At 49.8% G+C, this 24,599-nt stretch overlaps 2 protein-coding genes across 3 annotated transcripts; one reads left to right on the plus strand and one right to left on the minus strand.

The window, feature by feature from the left end:
• The first annotated feature begins 1,494 nt into the window (after positions 1-1,494).
• On the plus strand, positions 1,495-9,753 carry LOC125509420 (probable monogalactosyldiacylglycerol synthase 1, chloroplastic). Its single transcript, XM_048674398.1, has 8 exons — positions 1,495-2,108; positions 5,041-5,213; positions 5,663-5,824; positions 5,938-6,079; positions 6,181-6,405; positions 6,563-6,625; positions 6,729-6,803; positions 9,364-9,753. Exons 1-8 carry the CDS (start codon positions 1,581-1,583, stop codon positions 9,598-9,600), a joined length of 1,605 nt encoding a protein of 534 aa, XP_048530355.1. The 5' UTR covers positions 1,495-1,580; the 3' UTR covers positions 9,601-9,753.
• A 3,160-nt stretch (positions 9,754-12,913) lies between these two features.
• LOC125509421 (aspartyl protease family protein At5g10770-like) lies at positions 12,914-15,773 on the minus strand. 2 transcript variants are annotated; one of them, XM_048674400.1, is made up of 2 exons: positions 15,090-15,773; positions 12,914-14,560 (listed from the first exon to the last, which is right to left on the minus strand). In XM_048674400.1, the coding sequence occupies exons 1-2, from the start codon at positions 15,176-15,178 to the stop codon at positions 13,276-13,278; spliced, it is 1,374 nt and encodes a 457-aa protein (XP_048530357.1). In that variant the 5' UTR covers positions 15,179-15,773; the 3' UTR covers positions 12,914-13,275. The 2 variants fall into 2 exon arrangements, with proteins under 2 accessions (XP_048530357.1, XP_048530356.1); XM_048674399.1 differs by having other exon boundaries at positions 15,085-15,749.
• Between the last annotated feature and the right edge of the window lie 8,826 nt (positions 15,774-24,599).

Consider the following 24,599-nt stretch of genomic DNA (forward strand, 5'->3'; position numbering starts at 1 on the left):
ACGCAACAACATTGGAAGCTATTGCGTGCAGGTTTCGAGAGACATTGAAAAGGGTTGCAACGAAAGCTATGGTCAAATCATTAGCAAGATTAAGCTTAAAGTAGAAAACTTCAATTGTATCTGCACTTTTGAAGGTCGAGCTTCTAATTCAAAGCTCCTTCGTTAGCCAAGTACTCTCAGTCTTTAAGTTGGGGCCACCATGTTTGGACGGAACAACCCCACGATCGTTTTTGTTTTTTGTATTCTAAACTCTGTAATCTTGCATCAATCCCATATGACCATAAGGGTAATATGGATAAAGTTAGAATAGTCTGATAACACACTAGTACTATGGAGGGGAAATTTTGTGCTCCATACATCGCTATCTATACCAATGGTTTCTCCATCGAGATGGCTACACTGAATTTGGATTAAATTTGTCTGCTCACCTATTACCGGTGAATTGGTGTAGACATCTCTCCAAGGGCGGAGCCATGATTTGAGCATGGGAGGGGGGGGGGCTGGTCTAACGATATAGCATTTTAACATAGGCCAAGCTAAGTTCATAAAAAATGCAAATAAAAACAATGTTGCGTTTATATATAATAATTTGCCACTTTTGACACTATAATATGATAAAACTATCATAAATCGTAATACTATAAAATTTGGTGGGCTCAAGAAGGCCACTGCTCCTCCCCTCCAGTTGAAGTCAAGCTTGGTGGGATCAAAATCATTGGCCAATTAGTCGCTTGGCGGCGAGGTGGAGGCGAACAGCTTCACTTTTCGAAGCTCCGGAGGCAGAGGTTACGGAGGAAGAGCTGGAGAGCGTCGAGCCGGGGCTAGAGAAGGAGAAGATTCAGTTCTCGGGGCTCATGACCAGACACGGGGAACGGTTGCTGGCGACCATTTAGATTAGGTGTTAATTATACCTCCAGAGCCGGACTAGCACCGCTTAGTTGATGTAAATGTAATGAAATCCGTTCGTATTTATATCAAAGTTTGTCTGGTTTGCACGAAATCCATTTGGTTGGTTCGAAATGCTGTCAAAATATATGTGGCTACGGTTGGATGGTGTCCTTCCGCATCTGTGTCCGTGAAGTGGTCTTTCTGTCTACGGACTGACGCGAGAGGTAATTTATTAGTTACCGTTGGAGATGCCCTTATAGCAAAATAAAAGAGTGAGTGATCATACATCCTTTTGTGTTTCTTGTGATTGATACATGGGAAAACAAATCATTGCACTCGTAAAAGCCTTGATTAATCGCATGCGCCAAAGGAACATGCGGCATGTAACACGATTCCCAGCCTTTTTATTAATCGGTTAGGCACCTTTTATCCTACTTTAGGACCCACTACCTTCAAAGCTCAACCGGCTCATGATTCTCACGAGCAGCGACACACGGCGCACCGTCCAGCCCGACGACCAGTCGACCACCGACCGGGTGGGAACCCCAACCCAACCCAACCCAAACAAAACCGACGACGCCCCCCCTCCCCCTCCGCGGCTTGTGTGGCTCACCTCTCCCCTCCCCCTCCCCGGCTCTCCCCCACACCATCCCGCACTCGAATGTGACGGACCTCCCCTCCTCCCCGCCGCGATGCCCCCGCCGACCGCCTCGTCGCTGCCCGCCGCGGCCGCGGACCCGGCGCTGCCCGCGGCCTTCCTCTCCGTCCCGTCCCCGTTCCTCCCCTCCTCCCCGCCCCTCCCCGCCGCCCTCTCCCCCTCCCACGCCTCCTTCCTGCCCCGCGCGCGCGGGCCCCGCGCGCTCGCCGTCTCCGTGTCGGTCACCGGACCGGTCTCCACCGCCGCGTCGCGGCTCCACCACATGTGGGGCGAGTTCGCGCGCTTCGTGCGGCTGCACGGGAACCAAATCGCGCCGCTCGGGTTCGCGTCCCTCGGTTCGGCCGTCGGAGGCGGCGGGGGCGGATGCGGGGGAGGGAATGGAGGGGGCGGCGGGGGAGGGGGTGGCGGGGGCGCCGATGGGGCGGCTGAGGAGGAAGGGGTGGCGCGGGCCGAGGCGCCCAAGAAGGTGTTGATCCTCATGAGCGACACGGGCGGCGGCCATCGCGCGTCCGCCGAGGCCATCAAGGCCGCTTTTGCCCAGGAGTATGGCGACGACTACCAGGTTCGGTTTGCTTCGTCTTGCGGGGTTCGCCCGTTTAATTTCAGGATTCGATGATACGTCTGTACCTGTTGCTTGCTAGGCTCCCGTTCCATGTTATACTGTAGCAATACTTAACATGCACAATGCAGCTTGTTGCAACTTGGTCGGAGTAGTTTTGGTGATATGATACTATTGGTATGGTAGTTGCGTGCTACCCTGGTTAGGTATGTGCTCACGATGGCAAATTGTTACAGCAAATCATGCGCTAGCTAGACTATCAGGGGTGACTTTAGATAAGATGGTGAAACATTTTTTTCTTGAGAAAGTCAAATGCAACTTTGGGGTGCGTTCATTGCAAAATTCTTGCTATCATGCGCTAGCTAGACTATCAGGGGTGAGTTTAGATAGGATGGTGAAACCTTTTTTTCTTGAGAGAGTCAAATGCAACTTTGGGGTGTGTTCATTGCAAAATTCTTGCTTAATTCGTTCATATGTTGTACAGAAGTGACGTACATTTTCAGACACGAGACTTGATGTTGTTACACAGTTCTGGGGAGATATCCACTCAACCTAATTGTGGCTATTACGGATCTCACGTTTGCATTTGTGTAACTGGTAGAAGACATGAAGTTGGGGTAAGGAGAAACGTGACCGAGAAAGCGGATTGGGCCCCCCTTTTTGATGCTGCTTATGGGTCAAACCTCAGTTAGACCGGTACCACTACGCTTTTCCGGTAGCCCTGTGCAGATGTCCATTTCTCACGTAGTTTGATTTTGGAGCCCTTCTTTCCTGCACTTGACTCCTTGTTCCCAAATTATTCTTTAACTTGTTAGAGCATGTCTAGCAGGTGCACTATCCCGCCACCAGCCCATATATTTACGGGCAGGATAGTGTATCCGGGAATAGGTATGCCAAATTTGCAGCAGCCTGTAAATACTATACGGGCGGCCCGCAAATCGCCCCCTCCAGCCGCTATATGTACGGGGAGGGGGGCGACTTAGGGTTCCCGTCTCACATCTAGCTCTGCCGCGTTCCTTCCCCTCCGCCGCTTTCCTCTTCTTTTCTGCCACCGTTTTCGCGTAGCTCCAGTGAGCAATGTCGGGCGAAGGCCGCAGAGGAGGCGCTGGATGTGTGGGCCGCTGCGTGTCGCCGCCGCGCAAGTGTGGTCGGCACGACGCGGAGGCCGGCAGCTCCAGCGGCCACGCCGTCGAGCTGTGGCACCGTGAGCATCGCAACCGCGCGTCCTCTTCCGCAGCGGCGGGAGCCACCGCTTCGGCGAGCTGTACAATGCACTCTGGCCGTCGGCGAAGGCTCTCTGCGAGGTGGAGGTCGTGCGATTCGCCGCGAAGGAGGCGCTGGACGCCAGCGAAGAGCCCCCCCCCCCCCACGCACGCTTTGAGGCGGCACACAGGGAGTACGAGCTCGCCTACGCCATCTACAAATCCGCCTACGAGTACCACCTCGGCGTGAAGCGGTGAGCCGCCGCCGCCCTCCACCGTGAAGCCGTGAGCCACTCCATCTAGGATGTATAGTTTGTTTGTTTGTTTGTGTGTGAACTCCGGCGAGGTCTGGACTATCTAAAATGTAGCGGGAACATGTTTATCTTAAGTTTATAAATTTGCAAGTCGATTTGCGGTATCTGTTCTGCGCCGGGCAAAAAGTGCCCGCAAAATTGATTTTGCAGGCCGAGATTATAGCGGCTCTGCTAGAGATATTGATGCCATATAATGTATTCCATCCTTGTACCATTGGTACACCAGATCCACGTCGCCGCATCCATCCATTGCGGAAAAACGGTGCGATTCAAATTAGTTCCTCCTGTTCACGAGCACCTCTTACACTTGCAGTTCATACTTTGTTTTGTGCACATATTACCCCAGAAATTGCTTTTGGCACAGATCAACATTGTTGATTGGTCGGCTCAGATATCAGGCTCATCTGGACATGAGAACCAAAACGCTGTGCCCATGATTTAGCATCCTTTTCGGTTATGTGTATCCGATGTAGCAGAGCAGGGGATTTATCATGTCTTCACTTGTGATGATTGCCATCCATGTTAAGCTTCGTGCACTAGCCAATGCAACCAAAAGTCCGAACTGATGGAAAGGGCTAGGCAATCCACATATACACTTCAACACCCCCTCTCACGTGTGAGGCGGGAAGTCAACATGTGGATAGACTCAGAGGTATGGCTCAAGAGGCCTATACATGGCCAAAGGGGGGGCAGCAGCATTTTTTTTGTATAAACTAGCAAGATGCCCGTGCATTGCACGGAACATCAAGATGCATTTTTTCACAAAACACCTGTTGTGATTGACCCATGCGGGAGTAATCCATGTGTAAAAACTAATGATATCTCGAGAAAGAGGAGAGATAAGGTGAGGAGGAGTGGGGGGTGGTGGTGATTGGTGGTTGGACTGAGCGGAGGCATGGGGATGGACGACGCCGGCAGCGGCCACCATGCCAGATTGTTCCAGAGGCTTCCTTTTTTAATTGCTCAACAATAAGGTTGTGGGAGATAAGAATGAACGAGGGAAGGCCTTATCTGCAAATGTGGAGAGAGGTGCGGGTATCTTTTTGCAAAATTGCCATAGTTTGCTTTCTGTCCGTCAGATATAGATCGGACGGTCTATATTGCAAGATGGCAGGCACACCATCATCACCAACTCGGTTTTTTATAGGAAAAAGTAGAGAAATTGCGAAAGCCATGACTTGAACTCAAGACCTTAGCTCCGATACTATGTTAAGCTTCATGCACTAGCCAACACAACCAAAAGTCCGAACTGATGGAAAGGGCTAGGCAATCCACATATACACTTCAACAATCCGTACTGGTCTGGTTCTTGGATATTAGGATGAATGAATGATTAGTTTGTGTTTTCCTTATGTCGATTGATTGTTAGTATTGTTATTCTGTTTACTTCTGTTTTGTAGTTAATGGTTTTCTTTGCAGGTATTTGTCACTGATTTGTGGACTGAACATACACCATGGCCTTTCAACCAACTTCCCAGAAGCTATAGTTTCTTGGTGAAACATGGACCCTTGTGGAAGATGACTTACTATGGTACCGCACCACGAGTAATTCACCAGCCACATTTTGCTGCAACAGCAACATTCATAGCGAGGTGAGTACTGTAATTTTTCACGTTGAATTAGCTTCCAAATTATAATCTTAGTTTGCTTAAAAGACTTGTATTTTGCCCGATCTAGTCTAAGAGAATTTTATAATTGAAATAATAGCTATAATGACCATCAGTTTTGTAGACAATTTTGTGCTAGGGCCTCAATTCTATGGTTGGGTGTGATGCTGTCATCATGAGACGTACTATAAGGGGGTATGCAGGATTCACAAAATCCTGCTGGAGAATGTCTGAAATCTAGCTGTTTTCAAACTTAGCCACAATGACTGCATATTTTACATAATTTATTTGGTACTGTATGTATCAATATTGAAGTGATATATATGTAGACGAGATTGCTTGTTAAAGATGTGTTATACTGCAGCTGCAGGTCTGGGTGCTTATTTTGCAATAGCAGATTATATAATCTAGAATTTACCCATCTTTTCTTGCAGAGAGGTTGCCAAAGGTCTGATGAAGTACCAACCAGATGTGATTATCAGTGTACATCCTTTAATGCAACATGTCCCCCTTCGAGTTCTACGATCCAGAGGGTTATTGGATAAGATTCCGTTCACAACTGTTATCACTGACTTGAGCACTTGTCACCCAACATGGTATGCTGGTTTCAATGTTCGTATAATTCCGTGCCAGTTTTTGGTTCCTTACCTTTAAGATAAGCGTGCAATTGATCTTACAGTGAAATAGTTATGCTACTGCTTTCCATTAGGTTTCACAAGCTTGTGACTAGATGTTACTGTCCATCAGCTGAGGTGACAAAGAGAGCACTAAAAGCTGGACTGAAACCTTCACAAATTAAAGTCTATGGCCTCCCTGTGCGCCCATCTTTTGCTAAACCTGTTCCACCAAAGGTAAACAATTTCTTCAACCAATAGCACTACATTAGCTTCTGGATATTTTGCCTTCTGCACAAGTTACTGAGTGGTATATCTATGTTTGTCTTGTTTAATAGGATGAATTGCGTAGGGAGTTAGGTATGGATGAATATCTGCCTGCGGTTCTATTAATGGGCGGGGGTGAAGGGATGGGTCCTATTGAAGCCACTGCTCGAGCTCTCGATAATGCTTTATATGACGAAAGCCTTGGGGAACCAAGGGGTCAAATACTTATAATTTGCGGACGCAATAAGAAGTTGACCAACAGGTTGCAGTCAATTAATTGGAAAATTCCTGTTCAGGTCCGTCCTTAAAGCTTATTTTTTAGCTTCCAGACTCATGAAATTTGCAACAGTAATACCTTATCAGTTTCTCCTACTAAAATTTTCTGTTATTTTGGCCACTCTTTCTACCCTCACCAAGTTACTCCTTTAATGTTTCTTTTCCTCCTAATCTTAGGTGAAAGGTTTTGTTACTAAGATGGAAGAATGCATGGGTGCTTGTGACTGTATCATCACAAAGGTATGCTCTACATTAGAATTGAGATCATGCACTTGGTGATGTGATATGATATTTTTGCATGATTGATGTTATCTGAGAATACATGATCTATGGCAATTTGCAGGCAGGACCTGGTACCATTGCAGAGGCGATGATTCGTGGTCTCCCCATTATTCTAAATGGTTACATTGCTGGGCAGGTAATTTCTTCTGCCACTTGTTGTAGGGTCTGCATGATTCTATTCTTTGGCTTGGAGTTCTTCACTCTGGCTTGTAATGTTGTTCAGTAGTTTCGTATGAGACATGTGTGTTGAACAGTCAGTATATCCCTTGGTTTTCTCCATGAATCTATGCTGAATATGCTGTAGTAGTGGTGGTAAATGAAAAATCACTAAAATAGTGGTGTGCCATACTATCATATATCGCACTCCACCACTCTTGCTTAGCTGCAAATCACATGCCATTTCTGTTGTACGTATCCTTAACCAAAATGGACTGGTGCCCCTGTTATTGCAATATACTCCCTCAGTTCCTAAATATAAGTCCTTTTAAAGGTTCCACTATAGACTACATACGGAGCAAGATGAGTGAACCTATACTCCGAATGTAGTCTCTATAGTGGAATCTCTAAAAGGACTTATATTTAGGAATGGAGGGAGTAGTAGTTTGTACCATGCATTATCCATTTACTTTGTGCCTGCGGTGCACGCAGTTACACTGACCATAGCTAGCTCCAAAACTGGTTTTGATTATTCTGTACCTTTCTTTTATGAATCACTCCCTCCATTAAGAAGTTGTAAGGCTGTCTGAAGCAAAATTTCGTGTACAATATCTTGGTAATGGTTGCAAAATTATGACCATATGAAACTGATTTTTACAAATTCACAACTTTTTGCAAAGTAGCCTACGTATAATTGGATTAGTTGTTGGTCAAATCATGTTTTGGACACTCAAATTTCTGAACCTTGCCGCCTGGGGCGGGGGTGGGGGGTGTTATGTAGATGGAAATAAATCATTAATTATTTCTCTTATATATCGACAATTCAGTATAGCAATGGACGTTGCCATATACTTAGAGTAACTCTAGCATAGTCGCCATATGGGATATGGAGCACGCTCTATATGGATGTGGGAGAATATCACATGGAAACCAACATTCAGTGGAAACCGGTGAAAACCACGTGGAAAAGATATTTTGAAGTTTTGAAATAATCTAAAAGAAATACGGGATGTTAAGACTTAAGAGAGTGATGTTCTATTGCCTTGCGAAAATTCCAAGTTCAAACACACTACGGGATGTAAGGTATGAAAATAACAAAATCCCATAATTTTGTTTAGATTTTTTTGGAACTTCCAAACATGGTTTTCACAAAGTTTTCTTTGAATGTTGGTTTCCATGTGATATTTTCCGGATGGGTGTGGAGGCCATGGCTGTTGTGCTCAAACACAGTCGTCATAATGTGGCCTCCATACTTTTATTTTATTTGTTCCTATTTTTTGTCATTTTCTTCAATTTTGTATGGGCAACTTAAGCTCAAATTAGTAACCAAACACATGTATCGACATGATAACTTGGTAGCAACTATATTCAGTGACCAAAATGCGTCACTTTACATATGATTAGAAAACTGAAATGTGTTTTACAACTACATAGTACTACCTACACTAGCCGGTGGCCGGTGCCGTCTAGTCGCCGCCCTCCTCCGAGAGATCGTCGAAGTAGGTGTAGAGGTCAGACTCACGAGCGGCAGCCGCTGCTCCTCCTCGTTGTTGAGTGCGGGACGGTACTCTCGGAGGATGCACTCTTCGTTGCGAGTTTCGAGGGCGGAGAGCTGCAGCACGATGTCGATCGTGTCCTTGGGCTCAGGCACCGGCTCCGTCTGGGCCTCGACGGGGATGGTGTTGTTCACCAGGACGGGGGCGCCAACGGAGACGACGTCCTTCTCCTCCTTCGCCCGGATGAGGGGGCTCGATCCCTTGCGGCTGCTGCCTTGGGAAGCGCTGGATCCCCCGCGATCGGCAGATCCACCGCTGCCGCGGCTAGTGCGCCATGGGGAGAGATCGCACCGGTGCACGGCGCTTGGGACGGGAGGTTCTGCTCCGCTGCCAAGTTGAGCCAATAGGCTGCGATCTTGCGTGCGGCTATTGTTCTGGACGGTGGAGGAGATGGGAGGGGAGGAGGCGGCTACGGCTTTGGTGATGGGGATGTCTCGCAGCCGGGGTTTTATAGCCAGGGATGAAGCCACGTGGCTATTTGAACGGCTGCCTAGGGAATCAGGGGGAGCGGTGGAGGCCATTAATGGGTGGGTGGTTACCGGTCACGTCGCCCCAGCCGTGGCGGTGCGTGTACTGGCGGCGCGCTGCTTCAAACCTGGCTGTGGTGCGAGGAAGAAGCTGAAATTTTCCTCCCACGCTGGTTGTTGAGTATGGTGCTCACGAGCTCCATAACGGGCCTCTCCAGCCTCCAAATATGGAGGCTACGAGGTCGTTTATGGAGTGAGCTCCATAAATTATGCCGATCGACACCCATATAGCGACTCTGCTAGAGTGCCATTTTGGCCCAAAATCGCCATATTGGCAGTTATTATGGTGACTGGGGCCATATGATGACTCGTCTAGAGTTGCTCTTATGCACTGATGGTGTTTTTCCCCATTTGAAGAACTGTATCATGCAACACCCTGAAATTTAGCTAGTGCCTTTTGTATGAGCACTGATCTTTCTTCACAATTTATTCATATTTTTATAATTTTGCATGACAGGAAGCTGGCAATGTTCCCTATGTTGTTGAAAATGGCTGTGGGAAGTTCTCAAAATCTCCAGAACATATCGCAAAGATTGTTGCGGACTGGTTTGGCCCCAGGTCAGACGAGCTCCAGATAATGTCCCAAAATGCCCTGAAACTGGCTCGCCCAGACGCGGTGTTGAAAATTGTTCATGATCTACATGAGCTAGTGAGGCAAAAGTCATTTGTACCAGAATATGCATGTGCAACATAAGCTCCTATATCTCGTCTTTTGAATTTAGTTAGTTTTGTTCCTTTTTTGTGCGGCATTAGTCATAGTTATTTGTGAGGATTCAAACTATCAATTGATTTGCAAATGCCATTATGAAAGGAAAAAGAAAAGGAACTCGAAAAGAATTGTGTAGCATTCCCTTCTCATTGTTGTTTTATCTTCTCGGGACTATTTCTTACTGAGACCATTTAACATGGCAAACCTTAACGCCGTTATCGCTCGACTTTGCCTAGTCGTGCTGTGCTGTGCTGTGCTGTGTTATATGGTCTGATGTTGGATGAGGCTGTTAAGTGTAATACCAAACTATGAGGCTGTTAAGTGTAATACTACTAAAAGTATGTGGCTGCCATGGCTTAAAAGAAGGATGAAATACCTCCTAGGATGTTGCATCCAATTTCAGACTTGGTTTGGCGCCACAAGTGTGTCATGTGCTGGCGAGAAGTTAACATGGATGTTCACCGGCACCCGGCGAGGAGAGATGGACTAAATTACTGTACTTGCACAGAACAAGTTGCAGGCAAGCGCTGAAGAATCAGAATCCCAAGCGGGAGGATATGGTATTTGGCACGTATCCGCGGGCGGGCGCTGTGACCACAGCTGTTGCTTGGTCGCTTGTGCTGTCGTCGCCATCTACCGAAAGGCAGGCAGGCAGGCTCCAGCTCTTGTGTCGGGTGGGTTACACCGTCAGGCCAGGTGAGCTTTGCACGTACTTAAATACTGTGCCGTGTAAATAGCTACGTAGCTTTGTGGGGGGTGGGACCTTATGCGACCACCTCACAAATACATGGTGGTCCGGCCGTCATCAACATGTTTTTTTCCGACTGGGCGATGAATCGGCTGTAAATTTTACCTCCTCTTTTCCATAATGTAAGATTTTTTGACTTTAGTGTAGTGTCAAAATATATATATTATATTATGGGACGGAGGGAGTACCTTGCTTGTCGCTGAGTAGATGATGTTCTAAAATACAGTGCTACTTTTCTGAAACGGATTTTTGGTGCACGGGGGCCACGGAGCACGTTGTTTTGAACGGCTCAAAAAAGATGCTTAAAAGATTTGAACTTTTTTACATGAATACGCATGCATGTGGTCTAAGTACCTGTAAAATTTCATTCAATAATACTTGTATTATGTGCTGGGCAAGAAAGGCAAAATTTCGGCCTAAAAACAACAAAAAACAAGCCGTTAATTTGCATGTATTGTCTTTTTTTTTGTATCTTTTACATGCGAGCACTTATATTGCTGAAAATTTAGCCCGTTATACTGCACTGCTATACGTGCATGCACACAAAAATTTGAAAAATTTCAAGCCATAAGAATCTGTTTTCTTGAACTTCAAAAAACCTGTGCTCAGATGTCAATTTTCAAACTACTTTCACACTTTTCTTTTATCTCTTTTACGTGTAATAATAGTAGTACTGAAAAATACTCTAATTTAACTTGATGGGGTGTAAACAGTGGCAATATATCAGTTTGACTATTTGTCATGAAGACTATTAAAATAAATTAAAAAGATACTAGTACTACTAATAGTGCAAGTGCCATGTTCCATTAAGTGCTACTGCTGACCCATGTGGACAGGACTGTGGTACTTGACTTGGTATAAACACACTGCAGATGGGAGTGGACAGAGAGATAGTAGAGAGGTGAGTAAAGAGTAGCATGAAATCGAAAAGTGGCTGCGGAGGCCGAGCTTCACTGAGCTCTATATACATTTCTCAGCCAAAATATCTTTTCCATAACTCAAAAAAATCTGAAAAAATGTTTTCATGTAGACATATACTTGAAGTATACGTGTACAAATTTTCATAAATATATGTATTCATATGTGATGTATACAAAAAAGACAAATACACAGATTGAAATAGGCTTTTTCTTTGTTGTATTTGTGTCAGATATTTTTCTTTTTTGTGTAGCATGCAAATGATCAAATTAGTTACTGAAAATTTACACATACTTAAAGAATATGCATATGTATTTGTACAAAAAAAATTGGCATTTTTTGAAACTTTTAAATATTTTTTTTTTGCAAAACGAGCTCCATGGAGCCTGGTCTTTGCAATGCCACACTCAGCATGAAACGGCGTTTTGCTAAAGCCACTCTGAATCGCAAGAATCACGTACTGGTCGAGAAGTTTTGCCACCCCGTAACCTTAACCATCATTTAAGTAAGTTTTTAAAAAAAACTTTGGACCGCAATATCGGCTAACATTCGTTGAGAGGGGTTGGCATTTGCGAACGTTATAGAAGACAAATTTAGTTGTTTGGGGTTGGCAGTTTCATCACAAACGCATGCCAATTCTGCGAAGAAGAGAAATTTTGCGGCAAAAAACCAACAGGATTCGCCATTTCCTACTAAGTAAAGTTGTAAAAAGAAACGTTCATTTGCCATCCTCTCCTAGTCGTTCGCCAGTTATCATTTTCAAAAACTTAACCATCATGGGAAAACTGAGGTTTTCAGACTTCTCTGTGTCTGGTTTACAAATTACTTAGTGCAACTTACGGCAACGCAAAGTGCACTTGTTTTATGTTCCAAAAAATGAAAAGAAACGAAAAATACACTTTTTTTAGCTGAATGCACTTGTTTTCTAGCATAAAAAGAGTTTATCCACGGCGACACCAGCGCTTGGTTTAAAGGTAGGATTTGTTTCTGTTGTTACAGTATCTTTTATGTATTCTGTACAAACAATGCCTGCACAGTGCATATTCTCTGAATGATGTTTCCTGCCTGCCTGCCTGCAGGCGCCTTTATTTGCCTGATCGCTACAGAACAGGCATGCCCTGATAATCTGAGATCTATCATTCCTCAGCTACATGAAAAATGTTCTACCACTGCATCCGTCACGTGATCTTTGCAGCTCTGGCATTGCACAACGGAAATTGCTCTTGGAGGCCGAGCTCCATGAAGACCTCAGATGCAAAATTCAAAATTCATGAAAGCTCACATTTTTTACATTTCAAAACATTGTGGAAAAAATATAGATATAGATGAAGTCGTAACGCACAAATATTTAAATTTTCAGGACGGAGTACGTTGAAGTGAGTGCTGTGCAAAAAAAAAATCTAAAGCTTTTTAATACTACATTATGCTATTCATCTTCCTAGCCCATGAATTTGTATTTTTTATACAGGTCACATCTCAACGTATTTCATCCTGAAATTTTACACACATACTTGTTTACTTGTACATTTTTGTTTAGATTTTAGTGAAACCGACAACTTTGATTTTTTCAAAAATTCGTGCGCCATGGAGGCCGAGATCCAAAACGCCCTACTCATTGCACGACCCCTTTCATGAAGAATCGTAGTATTATTTTCTCCATTTCATACGCCGGGAAGCACAGGACAATTCCACAATCACCTCCCCTACCAGCACCACGACACACAAAAACAAAACCCCAGCAGCTTCATCAAAGCACAAAGAAATGGAAGAAGAAGATGAAGAAAAACAAGCTAGGGCAACTACTACAAACGCTTGTACATTTGCCAATAACTAAATACCGTATTGCCAATTGCCGATCACCACAACTCAAAAAAATAAAAATAAAAAAGCCAATCACCAGAGGTGATTCCAAAACAAATCCCCAACTATAGGATATTCACACGCGCACACACGCACACGCAGCTCCCGATGATCCACGGTCAAATCAAATGTAATCACAGGTCTCCTGCGCGAACCCGATCTGGGACGCGGCGGTGTCGAAGACCACCCGCAGGTTCTTCTGCTGGTAGTTGCCGATGATCGGGGTGTCGTCCTCGGACCCGAGGGCGGCCAGGGCCAGGCACACCTGGGAGGCGTCGCCGGCGACCACGTACAGCACGCCCTTGGAGTCCACCTCCACCTCCGCGCCGCCGTCGAACGCCAGCCTCAGGCTCGGCACCTGCACCTCCCTCAGCCCCGTCAGGTCGAAGCAGGTGTCCAGGATGGAGAAGGCCGGCGCCCGCGGGTACTCCGCCAGCTGCCTCACGAACTCGCCCCGCACCGCCGCGTACACCGACGGCACCAGGCTCGTGATGATCGTGCCCGAGTCCACGATGGCCCTCCCGCCGCCGCCGCCGCCGGCCGAGAAGCCCGGGGACTGCACCTCCTCGCCGCCCACGCTGATCCCGGTCAGGTTGACCATGTAGAAGGGCCCCTGCAGCGGGTCGGTGACCATCGCGGTGTACACGATCGGCGTGGAGTTGCGGTACGCCGAGGCGTCGTCGCCGAGGACGAGGGAGCCCGACGAGCCGGACTCCTTCGGCGGCAGGCAGTAGGAGAACACGCCGCCGAACTGCTCCGTGGTCTGGGATATCAGCGAGAGCGGGCTCCGGCCGAGCCCCATCAGCCCCGACGTGCCCCCGAACGGGCCCTGGTTGCTGGTGCCGCAGCCGAACACGAAGCCCTCGATGTCCTCGCCGGCCAGGCTCAGCCTGTCGTGCGCCAGCACGCCGCGGGAGTAGGACCCGTCGCGGTAGCTGAGCGCGTAGCTGCAGGCCGCCGGCTGGTCGCACGCCTGGCCGCCGGACATCCCGGTGGCCACCCGCAGCGCGTCGCAGGAGGAGGAGTTGCACGGCACGGCGGCGTAGGACGGCGACGCCGACGGGTCGAAGAGCGGCTCCTGCTGGTCGTGGCAGGCGTCGCAGGGCTTGCACTGCACCCAGGTGAGCTCGCTGGCCGTGTCCACGATCACCGTGGCCTCGCCGCCGCCGATGCCCACGGTGGCCACGTAGTTGAGCGTCCGCAGCCTGGCGCCGGAGGTGACGGGCACCTGCGCCAGCTTGGACGCCGCGTCCGACGACCTGATCAGGCCGTAGCTGCCGATGCGCCGCTGCAGCGACGAGACCCTGGCGGCGTCGGAGGCCAGGACGCCGCAGGCCTCCTCCGCGCTGCCGCTCCTGCCGCCTGAGCCGAGGCTGGCGTGGTGCCGCAGCTCCAGGACCGTGGCGCCGCTCTCCGCCCCTGGCGATCGACGGCATCACGAGACAGTGAGAAAAAAGACGAGTGAGCTCAGAATTGCATGGCTGGTCATGTGCTGCGGCATTCGGGTAACTTTGCCATTCTGGTCATTGTTCATGCGATTCTGGCGCACGAGCAAAAGTACTTGGGACGTGCTACTTATGGCAAAAGCTCGTGCGATTCACCCGCCGCCGTTTCTTGGCACAGAAACTGATGGGCTCTTCCAGCGAGTGCCTCTTCTCGGCACTGCCATTGCAGCCCGAGCAGCCATTGCCCATTTGCAGAGCACATCACCATGAACGGAAACGCCACCAAATGCACACACACTGTCAGTCTGTCACCCAGTAGGAGTCGGTCAAAAAGGGGAAATAGAATCTACTCCCAAAACCATTATAATCTAGCGCTTCTAGTCCTCTCTCATCTCGCCCGGAAACATCATCACTGGAAAGAGAAATCAAGGAGTGGAACAGAGAGAGAGAGAGAGAGAGAGAGAGAGAGAGAGAGAGTGGGTGAATCGAGGAACTCACTTGACCTCAGGCAATGCACACCGCCGCCTGCCGCGAGGAGAAGCAGGAGCAGCAGAGCCGCCGGCGCGACGGCGCGAGCTCCTCCCCGTGCCATCACTCGCTCGCCTCGGCGACCAACCTCGCCTCACTCACTCACTCACTCCCCTGTCAGCAGAGGGAGAGAGGGAGGGGGATAAAGAAAGGGGGATGAGGTAGGGTGAGGTCAGGAAAGAGAAAGGGAGTGAGGAAGGAAGGGGGGAAAGATTCTCTGGGGCCGCGAGCTGAGGTGAGAGGTGGGCTTCTTGCGGCGCATGGGAACAAGGGCGCAGGCAGGCAGGCAGGCAGGAGCTGGCTGGACGCAGCGAGGTCGGACGGAGGAGTGGACGGAGGGAGGTCACTCACTCGCCCGGCAGCGACGGTCAGGGTGGCGTACCGGGCTGCTGGCCGCGGGCGAGGAATTATTGGGGGCGCCTCACATGCGCCGTGTCCTCTTCCTCCTCCCGCCCGCCCGCTCGCTCGCTCCAGCACCGTCTCTCTCCTTGTGCTTGTGCGTGCGGTACAGTCTTGGTCTTCTCCCTCCCTCCCTCTCTCTCTACTGCCCGTGCATGGGGCCGGCCGAGCTTCACTCACTCGCTCACTGACGCCATTTGTTTATTGGCAGCGGCATCGGATAGGGGTGGCAGCGGCGGCAGAGGAGGAGGAGGAGGGGGTATCCGGCGGGGAAAAAGAGGAGCGATTTTTACTGGTCATCACGGCGCGTGGCGTGCGCGTGGGTTGGGTGGCCGCATTGAATTGAAAATGGGCGGGCGCCCGGCCGGCCGCCATTAAGCTGTCAGCAGTCGGCATCACGGCGTGCGCAAAACCTTAGCAGCTCGTCGTCGACCCAGATCTTGCGCTCGCACGGGGGCAGAAAGGTAAAGATCGGCGCAGAGGGAAAAATATTACTGCTCCGCCGTACAGTGCGGCGTACGGAGAAGAGCCGTGGTGCAATGCAATGCGGCCGCATCGGCGTGCCGCCCGGCTCTTCTTTTTGTCCTGGAGATGTGCTCATTGCTGGCCTCTGACAGATTCATTGCGCTTCTCTCCGCATGCAAAGTGAGCGAGGAACCCACTTCGGGCTATAAATTCAGCACTTATGAAGCATTAATCTCAGATCCCAGCAATGTTTCAAAGTCTTCTTCGTCAGAGGAGAGTGGCCTCCCTACCAAAGCCCTGGCCTTTGTCGGGCCTCCCCTTGTGAGAGCGCAAGTGAGAGGACGAGATGCACGCAATCATTGAGAAGAAAACGTTGGAGCGTCTCCCACGGATACCGTTTCTCCAATAATTTTGGGTATTGGGAGGTTGGATAAAAAATCCAGTTCAAATGGCTTCCTTTTTCGTGATCAGTTATGGATGATCGTCAATAAAATAGCACACCCCGTATATAGAGGGAACTTGACCCTCTTTCAATAGCCTCATCACTAGGTAGGACTTAGGAGTTACGAGTCAACCGTGTGAAAAATCAGCTCCCTCCCCGCCCGCATACACTCCACCGCCGTGGCACCGCCGCCGAGGACACCCGGTCTGCTCGCGCACCTCTCCCGGCCTCACCCGCGTCCCCGTATCTCCTGACGCTCGTGCCTCTGTCGGGCACCGTTCCTTGTCAGTCGCCGACTCCGCCTGTCGGTCCTCACATAGATAAATAACGACTGTAAGATTTCTTCAAGACCCATTGTCGGTGTCAAAACCGGCGGATCTCGGGCAGGGGGTCCCGAACTGTGCGTTTAGGCCGGATGGTAACAGGAGGCACGAAGTTTTATCCAGGTTCGGGCCCTCTTGATGGAGGTAAAACCTTACGTCCTGCTTGATTAATATTGATGATATAGGTAGTACAAGAGTAGATCTACCACGAGATCAGAGAGGCTAAACCCTAGAAGTTAGCCTATGCTATGATTGTTGTTCTGTATGTTGTCCTACGGACTAAACCCTCCGGTTTATATAGACACCGGAGAGGGTTAGAGTTATACAAAGTCGGTTACAATGGTAGGAGATCTACATATCCGTATCGCCAAGCTTGTCTTCCACGCCAAGGAAAGTCCCTTCCGGACACGGGACGAAGTTTTCAATCTTGCATCTTCATAGTCCAGGAGTCCGGCTGAAGGTATAGTTCGGCCATCCGGACACCCCCTAATCCAGGACTCCCTCAGTAGCCCCTGAATTAGGCTTCAATGATGACGAGTCCGGCGCGCAGATTGTCTTCGGCATTGCAAGGCGGGTTCCTCCTCCAAGTACTTCATAGAAGATTTTGAACACAAAGATAGTGTCCGGCTCTGCAAAATAAGTTTCCACATATTGCCATAGAGAGAATAATATTTACACAAATCTAATCTGCTGACGTATTCCGTGGTGTGACGCACCACGGCCAAGCCTTTATTCCAATCGTTTTATTGTCCCACCTCAGCGTGTCATGCGAAGCGGTTTCCTTGGCACGTCTTGTTAAAGCAGAGATCGTGTCCCCTTATTCCGGAATTCTCATCAATACGGGTCTGGGTAACCCAACCGCTTCTAGGACTCCTAGACTATAGGCAAGTCCAAACGGCCACGGAGAGGACGCTTGATATTCACCCTCTTTATAAAGGGACACGGCTTTTATTTTTTCCCTCCCGTGCTCAATCGAATCCTTCCCCCACCTCAAGCTCAAACACCCAAAGTTCAGGTCAGGTGCTCCGTACCTTCAATCATGTCCGGATCTAGCCTTCAAGGCCGATGGGTGCCTTCCTCCGTCACGGAAGAAGACATCAAAAAGTTGAGGGAGGCCAGATATCTGACCGCCGAGGTTTTGCATCGGCTGTCTGCCCGAGGGCAGGTCGTCCCCTCCCCCGAACCCAACGAGAACGTCGTGTTCGTCTCCCACTTCCTCCGAGGTCTAGGCCTTGCTCTGGATCCTTTCGTCAGGGGTTTGATGTTTTATTACGGGCTAGATTTCCATGATCTAGCTCTGGACTCCTTTCTTCATATTACGACATTTATTGTCGTGTGTGAGGCCTTCCTCCGGGTTACCCCTCACTTTGGCCTGTGGCTCAAGACCTTTGAAGTAAAGCCGAAGATGATCGAGGGGCAACATGCAGCGTGTGGAGGTGCCTCAATATGCAAGATGACGGGAGATCCATGGCCCAAAGGTTCCATTCCAGAGGTGTCTGAATTGTGGCAACAGGAGTGGTTCTACATCACGGCTCCTAGAAGTGCCAAGTGGGCGGCCGCCCCTGTTTTCCGCTCGGGCCCTCCAGCACAACTGATGTCATGGATCAGCAGAGGTCTGAGCTGGGGTCCAGCCAAGGACGTGCCTATACTGCAAAGCCGCATTCGAGATCTCTTTAATGGAGATTTTAGTTTGGTTGCGGTAATACAAGTCATGTTGGTTCGTCAAGTCTAGCCTTGTAAACGTTAGCCCCTTCACTTGTGGGAGTTCAATCCCGAGGGACCGTGTGTCATTCAAAATTTTCTCGGCCTGACGCACGAGGAGATGTACAAGTCATTCTTCGGACCTCAGGTAGAGTGTCCGGAAATCACCGAGGACGTGGGCCTAAGCAGTAACCGCGCCGCCGAACAGGTAAGGAATCTTCCGGCCGAACATACTATCTCTCATTTGTTACGAAGTTATTTCTGAGAGTTTGCTTTTTGACCAGGACTGGCTAACAAAGGCGAAGTTGATTCGGTGTTCGGCCCCCCTCCCTGAGGGTTTGGACAATCCGGTATTGGAAAAGATGCTCCAGGTCGCACCTTGCCCGTAGCCCTTGAAGGAAGATACTGGGGAGGATAATACGAGCGGACACGGGCCCCCAACGCTGCCCATTCTAACCGAGGGAGCGAGCGTCCCCATGAAGGAAGACGACCGGAGGAGGAAAAGGACTGCGCCCGGGGATTCGGAAGCCGAAGCTTCCAAACGGGAGAAGAAGTCTCCCACAGAGGGTCCTACCTTGGGGGGTGCTTTTGCCGCACAAAGTCCGCGGGGGGATCAATTCTCCAGCGAGTCGTAAGTGACCCGAAATACTTTAATAGTACAGGTATGCCATCTTTTTCTTCTGAGAAAATAACCACCGCATATATCTTTGCAGTTCGGGCCTTAGCCCCTCTCAAATGAGCTCGTCTTCGGGGGATCTTCTTCCAGAGATGATGGAGAGCGAAATGCCTCCTCCGGACTCCTCCACTCCGGAAGCGGGCGACCCTGAAGTGTCGTCGCGGAGGGCCTCTCCGGGTCCGGTGAGGCCAGAAGATAATCCCATTGACCCCCGAAGCTCCCAGTTTCTAGCTCCCGGAGAGAGCGAACAAAAGAGTCCGGCACCGTCTGGTGTGCGATCAGATGTTCTGAGGGAGTTGGTGGGGCGAGCGGCCATCTCAGATGAACACCGTGTGCTGGTGAATACGGTGATGGAGAGAATCTCGTCCGCCGAAAGCGGATTGCATGAAGCTTTTATGAGTCTACTGACAGGCTTTGAGGTACGTAAAATAATGTATGATAGTCCTGCACGTGCTAGGTGTGCCCTGTGTAGATAGTAGCCCCTGAGACTCTGGTTGTCGCCGGAAACGACGACGAATAGAGGATCATATTCCCAGGTAATAACCATACTGCCTCCATGTGCAGGTGATGGAAGCTCTGGTGGCTAGCCGGACTAGCGAGTTTGCCCATTTAAAACGGCAGTTGGATGCGGCAGACGCCGACATCGAGCTTGTTAACAAAAGGCTTGACGAGGCACAGGGTAAGTGTCATTATCTGGTAAACGCCACATAGTAAGAGCAGCATGATGCCAACATCTTTAATATGTTGTGACTGCAGATGGAGCTGCCACTATTGAAGCCTTGCGGGCAGAACTTGCTCGAGCCAAGGAACAAGCGAGGTTTGGTAATGCGGCTGCTTTGAAGGCGACCGAAGAGTTGAAAGCCGAGAAGGCCGCGCATGGCGAGAGCCGAGATAAGATGGCCAAGATGGCCGTAGAATTAAAAGCCGCCGCCGACCGTTGCCGGGTTCTTGAAAAGGAAAACCTAGCGAAGGCATCGGACCTTGAGAAGGCTGTTGCGATGAGAAAAGACATCCGCTCTGCTATGAGGGCGAAGAAGGAGGAGCTGCGGGAAGTCGGGGATATTGTAGCTGGGAAATCCTTTATGTTGCGGAGGAAGTTCGGAAATCCACGGTATGCCTCTCTGGATCAGCTGTGGAGTTCGGAGAATGTGTATATGGATTTGGCGGCGAGCGCTGCCGATGCGGCCAAGTACTTCCAAGGTCAGACGGACCGTGAAGTGGACCAGCTATTTTGGACACAATTCCATTCTCCCGAGCGTCCGCTTTCATTGACTGACCAATTAGCCGAATGGGCCGAATTGAATAGGTTGTCCGGACTTGCCATGAGGTCTGTTGTGGATCAGCTATGGCCGGAAAGGCCAAAACCGAACAGCTATTTCATCTTGGTGCAGCAGTTCCTTGACGCGATGCCGCGTATTAATGCGATGAAGAGGTCGGCGTGCATAGAGGGCCCACGGATGGCCTTTTCCCGTGTTAAAGCATACTGGGCGGAGATGGATGCTACCACTGTTGCAGCGCGGGATTCAGCCATAGGCCGAATGGCTGCTGAGCACTACTTTGAAGAAGTTCTTGAGGGTGCTCGTTTGATAGAGACCCAGTGCTCAAAAAATATTATGTTTGAGTGACATGTAATCTCATTGTAAGCGAAATGCTTTTCTAAATTTTTATAAGGCTATTTTTATACTTTTGCCTGAAAGTAATATGATGCCTCCTGGGCGGCCGTTTATGTATACATGTGTATAACCTGAAAGATTGCAGCCGTCGGCTTCAACCCCCACGCATATAATGCGGAGGTGCTCGCAAAAAACACGCGTTCACACTTAACCCAATGTCATGGTCCTATTAAGGAGGTGATAGCGGAGCGAGCGAGGCAACCAGACTATAATGCTTTAGCACTTTCACTTATCCATAGGAGTTTGACAGTGGGGCTACTAGATAGCCCCTAGTGGCTCCGCACTCTCCCGATCCCGGGGTGCGTACATGCCTGGCCAGAAAACGGCCCTTCGTTAAGGCGGAGGAATTCTAACATTCCAACAGGTCATCGAGTGGTTGACCAGTCTCACGCTATATCATGACAGTCAGTTTTCGGCTTTCTCTACCGAGGTGCTCGTCCGGATGAACCAGGGCACAATCGCAGTAGTTCTCCTGGTGCTACCTTAGCCGGTAAAGCCCCTTGTGTCCAGGTACATGCATTGTTCTGGCATGGCCACATGCCAAGACGTCAGCATCCTTCTCACCGGTGGATATGTATCAACAAGAGACAGTAAAAAAGGTTTACGCAGGGTCTTAATCTAGAAAGAATCCTTGGAGTGGGTCCCTGCTGCACGTCTGCGCCTGTGTCTCCATTGTGCCGTATCCTGGACGGGTGTAGCACGATGATCGTCTGTAAAAGAGAGGAATTTAGGTGAAAAAGTTGTCGTGCAAAAAGGATAGTTTTTAAAGAAACCATGTATAATTCAAGATGAGAAAAAATTGCCACTTGTCTGCGCGTTGAGCCCCTTGTATTGACAAATAGGGGTGTGACCATTTGTTCGGTATAAATAGCGGCGCCGGACTTGATTAGTTGTGTGTGAGGTCTTGATGACCTATTGGATGCTTTCGCTAGTCCGAGCGCCTTTAGTGTGCAGCTGCCAAGGCAGCCGCACTCTCTTCGGCGCACAGAGATTGCTTGATATTTCTGTTCACTGAAATGATGCCACGTGGACCGGGCATCTAGAGTGTGAGGGAGGCGTAGTGTGGTATTGCATTAAAGCGAGCGAAAGCTTCGTCCGAGCAGTGCTTGATAGCCACTTTGGAACGGAGCGATGTGGAAGGTTAAATGCTCGCGACGGAAGTTATCGGGGGAGCCGAATATAACTTGTAGTAGGAGGGAGCCCGTACAACGAGCCCCTGGGCCTGGCGTTACTCCTTTAAAGGTAGTATTGCTATGGCGAATTTTTGTTGGGTCTAACCCCATCCCATGGATTGTATCCTGATATATTAGGTTTAGATTGCTGCCACCGTCCATTAAGACTCGTGTGAAGTGATATCCGCCAATTACTGGGTCTAATACCAGGGCAGCCCATCCTGCGTGTCGGATACTTACTGAGTAATCGCGATGGTCGAAAGTGATCGGTTGAGACGACCAGTGGCAGGACTTCACGGTGACTGGCACTTGGGTATATTTTCCTGGGAGTGCCGCGTTGTTTTTTCCCTTGATCACGTGTAACATGTTTACTGTTTTGACTTATGGTGGAAATTTCTTTTGTTCCCCAGTGTCTTGCTTGGGAGGCTCGTCCTCGTCTTCACTTGGTGTATCCTCCCCCTTGTGTACGGCATTGAGCTTGCCGGACTGCTTGAAGACCCAACATTCTCTGTGGGTATGATTAGCAGGTTTACCAGGGGTACTATGGATCTGACATACTTGGTCCAGAATTTTGTTGAGGCTGGACAGTTCATCCCTGGTGCCTTTAGAGGGCGGCTTTTGCTGACCTGGCCGAGAGCTTTTGAATCCGGCGTTTACTGTCGTGCCCTTCGTGCTGTCTTCTTTATTCCGGCGTTTGTTATTGCTGTTGCGCCGTGATTTCCCGTTTCCATCTCTAACTTCAGATGTACTGGGGTCGCTGGTGCTGCATCTGGCTAGCCAGCTGTCCTCACCCGCGCAAAAGCGGGTCATGAGGCTTGTTAATGCGGCCATCGTTCTCGGCTTATTTTGGCCGAGGTGTCTGGCGAGCCATTCGTCACGGACGCGATGCTTAAACGCTGCCAAGGCTTCGGCGTCCGGACAGTCGACAATCTGGTTCTTTTTAGTAAGAAACCTGTTCCAAAGCTTTCGGGCTGACTCTCCGGGCTGTTGAGTTATATGACTCAAATCGTCCGCATCCAGAGGTCGGACATAAGTCCCTTGGAAATTTGCCCGAAAGGCGTCTTCGAGCTCTTCCCAACTTCCAATGGAGCTTTCGGGGAGGCCTTTAAGCCAGTGACGAGCTGGCCCTTTGAGCTTGATGGGTAAGTACTTGATGGCGTGGAGATCATCTCCTCGAGCCATTTGGATATGAAGGATGTAGTCCTCAATCCAGACCCCAGGGTCTGTTGTTCCGTCGTATGTCTCTATGTTTACGGGTTTGAATCCCTCTGGAAATTCATGGTCCAGCACCTCATCGGTGAAACATAAGGGGTGTGCGGCACCCCTGTAGCTGGGTGTACCGCGTTGTTCAGATGTTTGTTGTGTTGCATTGTATGCTGGGGCGCGCTTGCGTGGTCCATAGATGGATCTTGCTGCGCCGTCCTTTGGGTGCGAGCCCTCGCACGGGTCGCGTGTTGTATTGTGAGTGGCGTTGTATGCCGCTCTGTGTTGGTAGAGGGGTCGTTTATCCGACCAAGTGGCTGCTTTGATATTTGGTTGTGGGGGGTCTGAGGCCTCCTCGTCGAATTCAGGTAGCAGCTTCCGCTTTGGGTAGCTCTTGGAGGGGCGATTGTCGCCGTACCTCGCTGCTGTGTTGAGTATTTTACTCCATCTGATTTGGAGTGTGTCTTGCGCAGCCTTGAGCCTTTGCTTCTGCTTTTTAAGACTCCTCGCGGTGGCAACAAGCCTTTTACGGGCATTCTGCTGCTCCGGGTGCCTGTCCGGCGTTATGTCGTCCGGATCATTATCCTTGATAGAATTTGTTTGTTCGGTTTGATTATCCGGATTGCCGCTGTCCGGCAGTGGTTCGCCCTGCTCCAGCGCTGGGTCTGTGTGATCGTTATTTCTGTCGAGGCAGGATTTGGGGCGGCGCTTGCGTCGCCGCTTTGACTGCTTCTCGAGGGAACAAGCCTTCGGTGCGTCCTTCCGCTCCTTGTCGTCATCTTTTGGTGCGTCCATCATGTATACGTCATATGACGAGGTGGCTTTCCAGGGCCCAATAGGCGCTGGTTCTTCATCGGTGTCCGTACCGTCAATGTCTTCGGAGTCGAAGTCGAGCATGTCGGTTAAATCGTCGACAGTGGCTACAAAGTGGGTGGTGGGTGGGCTTTGAATTTCTTCATCGTCCGTATCCCAACCTTGTTGACCGTAGTCCGGCCAGGGCTCTCCTGATAAAGAGAGAGACTTTAGTGTCTTCAGAATATCGCCGAAAGGCGAGTGCTGAAAGATGTCTGCGGCAGTAAACTCCATGATCGGCGCCCAATCGGATTCGATCGGCAGGGGCGCGGAGGGTTCGGAGTCCGGAGAGGAGTCTAACTCCTTGGAGTCACGAGTCTCGCGGAGTGCAAGGCTGGTGTTCGGCTCGATCGCCGTTGGGATCGCAGCCCCCGAGGCGGCGTCCAACCACCCATCCTCGATCGGCGCAGTTGGCTCCGAATTAAGGGTCGAAGCCGATGCGGGTGCGGCCTCCAGGGCACTGTTCGGCGGCTGAGCTAGATCATGCTCGTCGTGATAGTGCGGCGCGCTCGGCAGTGGCTCGAATCCATCGAGGATCAAGTCCCCGCAGATGTCAGCCATGTAGTTTAAACTTCCAAA

This window comes from Triticum urartu, chromosome 5, assembly GCF_003073215.2.
Source record: "Triticum urartu cultivar G1812 chromosome 5, Tu2.1, whole genome shotgun sequence".
Taxonomy (NCBI): Eukaryota; Viridiplantae; Streptophyta; class Magnoliopsida; order Poales; family Poaceae; genus Triticum; species Triticum urartu.

Bases quoted from the DNA above. Each gene is read 5' to 3' on its own strand.
- LOC125509420 (XM_048674398.1), top strand. From the start codon at position 1,581: ATGCCCCCGCCGACCGCCTCGTCGCTGCCCGCCGCGGCCGCGGACCCG. The intron at 5,214-5,662 runs GTGAGTACTGTA...CTTTTCTTGCAG, and splicing joins ACAGCAACATTCATAGCGAG to AGAGGTTGCCAAAGGTCTGA. The intron at 5,825-5,937 runs GTATGCTGGTTT...GCTTTCCATTAG, and splicing joins AGCACTTGTCACCCAACATG to GTTTCACAAGCTTGTGACTA.
- LOC125509421 (XM_048674399.1), bottom strand. From the start codon at position 15,178: ATGGCACGGGGAGGAGCTCGCGCCGTCGCGCCGGCGGCTCTGCTGCTC. The intron at 14,561-15,084 runs GTGAGTTCCTCG...GTCGATCGCCAG, and splicing joins TGTGCATTGCCTGAGGTCAA to GGGCGGAGAGCGGCGCCACG.